Source organism: Toxorhynchites rutilus, chromosome 2 (genome assembly GCF_029784135.1).
Source record: "Toxorhynchites rutilus septentrionalis strain SRP chromosome 2, ASM2978413v1, whole genome shotgun sequence".
In the NCBI taxonomy this organism is placed as follows: Eukaryota; Metazoa; Arthropoda; class Insecta; order Diptera; family Culicidae; genus Toxorhynchites; species Toxorhynchites rutilus.
In genome coordinates this window covers 237,274,925-237,281,538 of record NC_073745.1, presented here as the reverse complement: position 1 = coordinate 237,281,538, position 6,614 = coordinate 237,274,925, and the positions used below count along the sequence as shown (strand labels likewise).

Genomic DNA, 6,614 nt, shown 5'->3' with positions numbered 1-6,614 from the left:
CATTTCAGCGATCGTATCTCAACCGTTGCGCAATCATAACTGAGTGGATTTCCGTGCGGCCTTCGCTTATATACCGATTAGCGTGATTTCTATAGCCTGTTTTGAAAGCAATTTAACGTCTATAGAAACAAATTTTGGATCAAAAGGTAACAAACATATAACGCGTAGACATTTTATCTCTCGAATGAAGTGTTTATCATACCATTTCGTTCAGTTGTTTAGGAGGTATTATCGCTCAAAATCTCGTTGCTCCGGCGTAACGCTTTCATTTTCGAAACATTGAACTTACACCCCAGTATAAAAATGAAAGACGTAGTCCTACGTCAAAACATACAAAAAAAATGGGTGGGTTATATCTATGATATAACCGCAAGGTTGACGTGGAACTACCTTAGCTTAGCAATCATTCGTTTGTATTGATTAAATTCTTGATGGAATGAAACAGTTTCCAAATTAAATTGAGTTCAATATGTTTGCTCTGTGAGTGAAAAAAATGAACAAATGCCATGTAAAGTTAATTCATTTATTGTGATTGATTGTTCTTCGTTACAAGTAAATTTAATGACGGACCTTTTACGATTGGTATGATGACTAGAACAAAATATATGTACGGAAGAATTATCAAACGATTATTTTATTTTACATTTCCCTCTGAAGTTTACATCCCAAAAGTGCACATACTTCTCGAATCTCGAATTTGCTTGAAACTGGGAAGTTCATTCGCTTCTAGTGTCTGCACGATTTTCCCAGGTTCCTAAGTTTAGAAGATCATGTTAGGACAGACATATTCCACTCTGCACAAATGCAAGCGAGGACAAAAGTACTCGCAGTTTGCATTTATTTGCAGAGCCGATTTCCCCAGAAACCTCGGTTTTGAAGTCTGTGTTAGGGAAACACATTTCAATCGGAACAAAAATACCCCCGATTTGTATGAATTCGCAATGCCGATTTCCCCACGCCCCATTGATTTGAAGTCTGTGTTAGGGAAACACATTCCAGTCGGAACAAAAATACCCCCGACTTGCATGAATTTGAAATACCGATTTCTCCAGGCACCTTGGTTTAGAAATCTCTATTAGGGAACACATTTCGGTGGGAACAAAAGCTCCCCCTACTTTCGTGTGTTCTTCTTCTTCTTTTTGGCTTTAAGAGGGTTTAAACTTTTCAGTTCATTCGCCTCTAGGCTCTTTCGTGTGTTTGCAATGTCGATTTCGCTGCTTGGTTTTAAAGTCTGTGTTAGGGAACATTTTTCGATGAGAACAAAAGTCCCCCTAAACCGTATTTGCAATGCCGATTTCCCCAAGGCTGCTTGGTTTTGATGGCTGTGTTAGGGAAACCGTAAATCGGGCCAATCAAAACGATGCAGTTAGGGCGTTTAGATAACGCCTAATATTTTACAGTTATTCAATTGTTTATCTAATGAAAAACAACATTTTGTTAGTTGCGATAGATGCGTAGAAATATTCCCTATCAAGTGATGCAAACATCTCTCTTATCCAGTACGAAATGTTCGAGCTATAAGCATTCGAAATCTTTCATTTTTTCCTGCATGTTCTGTGTTTAGATTTTCATTTTACCCTCCATATATTCCGGTTAGACGTAGTCCCACGTCAAAAAATTGCGCCCTTGGTTCCGACACCTTGAAAACTATAAAAACAGATACAATCAATAATGAAAAAACCAAAACCTCAGATTTTTGCAAGCGTTGCATTTTTCCAACAATGACTAGCTAATTAGCCTTAATTTGATATGTCGACCGTTTCATAAATGAGTTCACGAGTTATGAATTTTTGAAAAATGTCATTTTTGGAAAAAAAAAAAAAGGAGAAAAAGTCGATATTTCGGATCACCCTAAAATGAGAATGGGCACCCTAAAATAAAAATAAAAAAATACGGGCAAAGGCAGCCGTGGCAGTGTTTCGAGCGCTGCAATACAATTTTTTCAACCAATGTTAAAGTTGCTAAAACTTACATTATAGACCCATTAAACGTAAAAATAATAATTGTATTGCTATCTACACAATTTTATTTTATTGATTTTCATGACATGAAACGCTATGACTCAGTAATAACATTTTATTGAGTGGTTTTCATATCTGTTTCGATGATGTTGTCTGGCATCAGTGTAGAAGACTAACGATGCTTTCACTAATACAAACAAAACCATTGCGGAAAATTGAAAAATGAAAATTTAACTTTCAGAGCACTAGCTCGAGTTTTCCGACGTTTTTCACTATACATTGCGACGGCAGATGAACATTTAATATCTTGTGAGTAATCGATTAGAGTTTTGTTGATATTACTTGATGGGAAGAGTGCGAAAACGATCATTTTCTTCATACTATTCCGCAAAATCATTGATTTTCGGGCGAGGAGTGAGAGATGGAGATGAAAGAAGTGAGCGCCATTGTGGCAGCCATTTGTGGCTTTCTTCCACCTTCACCTTAAATCGTATCTGCTCACTATAAAACTGTATTTTCTTTTTTCATACTGCACGCAACAGGGTATATATGCTAACACTACAATTCCCGGTCGTATTGTAGGATTTCATGCCATTTCCGGTCTTCTAGATTCGTTTTCAACGAACCGGAAGTCACCATTCTCGATACCAAAATTGCATCGGAATACGATATTCGACTTCCGCTGGCAAGACACCTGTACCCAATATCCATATCTGATGGAAGAAGATAGTTCATTTGTATGTTTTGAAACGGAACTGAAATTAACTAACTAATAATTAATGTTCAACAGTTCGAAACAGCAAATGCAAGTGTTATCACTTCACAAACGTATTTGACTGACAACAAACCAATCTAACTATGAAATATTCTCCAGCTGATGATTCTTGTAAGAAATTTTCTCAATTTTAATATAACATCATTTAACTTTGTGTGATTTATACATGAAAACGTAAACAAAGTGTTTTAGTGAGTCAACATGTTATCACGTCAAACTTAATGGATCGTATACTTTTCGTGACGTGACAACAACTTCTTGAGACAATTGATACTCCTTGATTTGTAGACCGATTTATACCAAATTTTGTGGGTTGTTGACCGAGGCGAGACCACAGTGCAAGTCGGAAGAATTTTTTTTGACGGAAAATCTCCTGACCAGAACGGGAATCGAACCAGAACCCCCGGCATGATAATCACCCCGATTTTACATTTCGATCGATTTGATAAAATAAGTTCGAGTTGTTTTTGCATTTCGTTCGATTTTCTTCTCTTCGAACATTAAATGGTCAAAGCGTTCGAAATAGAGAAAGCGAAAATATAACTCGAACGAAATGCAATCCGGCGGAATGCAGAATCGGGGTGAATGTGTGACGCTAAGCACTCAGTCACAAAAGGCCATGGGAGTAGGACTCCTATACAATGCAAAAATCAATCGAAATCAACGGGGTTTGAGGTAATATTAGAGATGGAACTACCAACTCATGAGTACTTCAAGCTTTTTCCGACCTCACAAATCTCTCGTTGAATGATTAGTCCAATGCTTTTTTCTGCGTGATATAAAATGCTGTATTTTTCCCATCTTACATAACTACACTTAAAAAACACAATATGTAACAAAAAAAAACTTACGCACCTCCCTAACCTAAGTCAACCGTGAATAATTAAGAGGAAAATCCCCACGTGATTATTATTGCATTTGATTACCAAGGAAGCAAAATTCGTTAATTGTCGAACTGTCTCTATATCAGAAATGTGTACTCTAAATAATTATGTATATTTTGTTCTGTTCGCCGGCATTGTTCCGACACGCGCTCGCATTAGTCTCTCTTACATGCAAAAATTTGGAAAGGCTGTTTATTTGTTGTTATCATTATCGGCGAATCTGCAATTTAGCTAACTGTGTTATAATGTTCTAACCGGCGGAACCCAAACCCCCCTGCCCACGCTTCTTCCCGGTTCGATTAATGGTTACTATTACACCGATATGCCTCCCGCTAGCTTCTCGGTTGACGTGGGCTTCTCCGGCGGCACGTAGTTGTCAACATCATCGTCATCGTTCCCGCGCTTCCCCGTTATAACCGCGAAAGGCCAGAAAGAGACGTTCTCCGTCACTCAGGAGTTTCGCTGTTCCTCAGCCTGTCGTCGGCGAAGTTCGGCCTTTCGGCGCTTGGCTGACAGGAAGACAATCCAACAGAAGCCGATGATGTTGGCGACCAGAACGCGTAGCTGTTGAGAAGATGGAAACGGCGGTTAGATTCGACATGGGAAGCGATCTAGCGCAGCACAAAGCCTTACCATCGGAGGCACAAATTTGAAATTTATGAACACCGGCAGCGTTAAGTATTTCCAGTTGTTAGTCAGGATCATCTTGTACAGGTCGTTCAGGTTGCTAACGCCATCCTCGTGGGATTTTCCTTCGAAGCGCGTGATGAAGTACAGTGATAGGGCGGTGATGGCCGGCGCAAAGATGGCCCTTTCGCCGAGCAGCATCAGCAGCTGCTTGAAACGATTGTCCTGTGTGATCCGCTCCAGCCATTGGTAGAAGATGTGAGACAACGGACCGGTGAAAATTAATCCGAACAGCCCATAGGCAACCAGTGTATCGGTATTAACTTTTTTGCAACCGCCAATTTTCTGTGAACAAAAGTTAGCCGAGGTTGCGATGACGCAGCTGAAATATAATACAGCAGGTAAGCATTTGTGGGATTTCGAACGGCATTTATCACATTTTCATATGTTATAAATATAAACAGCTCTACTTATCTGTGCAATTGTACAAAAATATGATAAGGAAGTGAGTATTGTGCAACGACGAGTTTTTGCGAGTTGATTTCATTTTGCATTTTTGGAATGTGATCATTTGTGCGCTTTGTTTTGATTGACTCTACGTCGAAACAATGTTTGTTCTTGCGTACCGGCTTTGCGATTCATTATTATTCATAAGACCGGTCATGTACAATGCAAAAACAAAAAAAGCGTATAAAGATTATAACCACCACTATTAAAGTTAATTCTTGATTTGCAACCTAACGCAAACCGAAAACAACACCATGGAACAATTTTGGAAAAGCGCCCAGAGCATAAATAACAAATTAACATCACATTTCTTACATGGTCAACCTACCTGGTGACGGCCTTGGTCCTTACGGGATGGTTGAAGAGCTGTTCGAAGTACGCCCCGAGCAGGTTGTAAACTGGTTTCGATAGCGACATCTTCGTACCAAGATGTTGCACACTTTTAAATCCCCTGATTTGAGAGCAGTAAAACACACCACGATAAGCCAGCAATGATAACGGTAATTAAGATGAATGAGTAGTTTTAAATTCCAGGAAGATGTGTCGAGCTTTGTTTAGTACCGGGAAGGGAACTGAGAATGGGATCTAATTTGGCTATGGGCCACACACAGAATGTGCAGATCAACCGAAAACACTTGAAAGTATAATGAGTCAAGTACCTAATTAAAAAGTGTCCGTAAAGCAAGTCGCTTATCTTCTCATTCGGACTGCGTGTGAAGTGTATTTGTTTTTTTTCCTCTACTATTGACCAATATAAATGTGGTGGTGTTTGAAAGAAAGTTTTTATATAAAAACACACAGTTACCATTAATGACAAAGCTCAACCTAATGAATGATAACACTGTAAACAACGAGCCACTCTGCTCACAATTATTCAATGAATTGGGGGGGTAAGAAAACACGAGAAGTAGTATGGGTTCAGGGTTCGGTTCTATTGGTTGGTTTCAGATTACTGTTTCGTTTCTTACCTGCTCTGTGAGGAACAATGTTAGCTAGCTGTTATATTGCTTTTTGATGTACTTACTACGATTTGATTACAAATAGAAGGTGCCCAAATTTTTCTAATTTTCCTTCCGAGGGCTTGTTTGAGCAGTACTGCGTCAAAATGCGTGTGTAATGACCGTGTCTTGCTGGGTCTGACAGAGAAAAAGCATCGAATGTGAAATTGGTTTCTCGTGCTGGTCAGCACCAACTCTTTTGTTGATGTAGTTTCCCCTTCTGGAACGTTCGCCATAGTAGCATTGCAGATGTTTGATAACCTTTGTAGAGATGGGCAAATCAGCTCATCATGGAGAGCGGCTCAAAGCCGTTCAGCTCATACAAGTGAGCTGCTCATTTGGAACAGCTCTTCAGCTCAGTTGAATTTTGCGGTTGTCCACACAATTGCATATGAAACGTAACTACCATGGGACATTTTATAGTGTGCATTTTCTTAATATACGGAAAGCAAAATAATAAACTAATTTAATTTGTAATTGTACACAAACTAAAACTAATATGAATTCTTTTAATATAATATACAACAAATATTGAATGCTGAAATCCAACATAGAAGATGCTTAGGATATGCTGAACTTAAACAACAGAAGAACCAGCAGTAGCCAAATGAAATGCCTTCAGAAATATTGGCCGAGACAACGTGAATAAAACTACCGAGATATTTTTTTGCATCCAAGGATATTAAAATAAATCCACTAATAGGCGCAACGAGAAATAATTCTTCGCGATGACAAAGGTAACAAAAGGAATGTTTTGATTCAGCACGCGGAAATAAATTTATGTTTTTCCACAGTCATGTTTAAATAACAATATAATCAAGTAATTTCATTTACAAGCATATGATAATGTTGATTATTTTAC

At 38.6% G+C, this 6,614-nt stretch overlaps 1 protein-coding gene across 4 annotated transcripts; it reads right to left on the bottom strand.

The window, feature by feature from the left end:
• Positions 1 to 3,493: 3,493 nt before the first annotated feature.
• LOC129767456 (PXMP2/4 family protein 3) lies at positions 3,494 to 5,923 on the bottom strand. Of its 4 annotated transcripts, none has more exons than XM_055768380.1 (4): positions 5,779 to 5,923; positions 5,083 to 5,205; positions 4,254 to 4,629; positions 3,494 to 4,184 (listed from the first exon to the last, which is right to left on the bottom strand). In XM_055768380.1, the coding sequence occupies exons 2-4, from the start codon at positions 5,169 to 5,171 to the stop codon at positions 4,071 to 4,073; spliced, it is 579 nt and encodes a 192-aa protein (XP_055624355.1). In that variant the 5' UTR covers positions 5,172 to 5,205; positions 5,779 to 5,923; the 3' UTR covers positions 3,494 to 4,070. The 4 variants fall into 4 exon arrangements, with proteins under 4 accessions (XP_055624355.1, XP_055624354.1, XP_055624357.1 ...); XM_055768379.1 differs by having other exon boundaries at positions 5,723 to 5,906; XM_055768382.1 differs by lacking the exon at positions 5,779 to 5,923 and adding an exon at positions 5,414 to 5,485.
• Positions 5,924 to 6,614: the final 691 nt, after the last annotated feature.

Bases quoted from the DNA above. Each gene is read 5' to 3' on its own strand.
- LOC129767456 (XM_055768380.1), bottom strand. From the start codon at position 5,171: ATGTCGCTATCGAAACCAGTTTACAACCTGCTCGGGGCGTACTTCGAA. The intron at 4,630-5,082 runs GTAGGTTGACCA...ATTATATTTCAG, and splicing joins AGGACCAAGGCCGTCACCAG to CTGCGTCATCGCAACCTCGG. The intron at 4,185-4,253 runs GTAAGGCTTTGT...TCTTCTCAACAG, and splicing joins TCAAATTTGTGCCTCCGATG to CTACGCGTTCTGGTCGCCAA.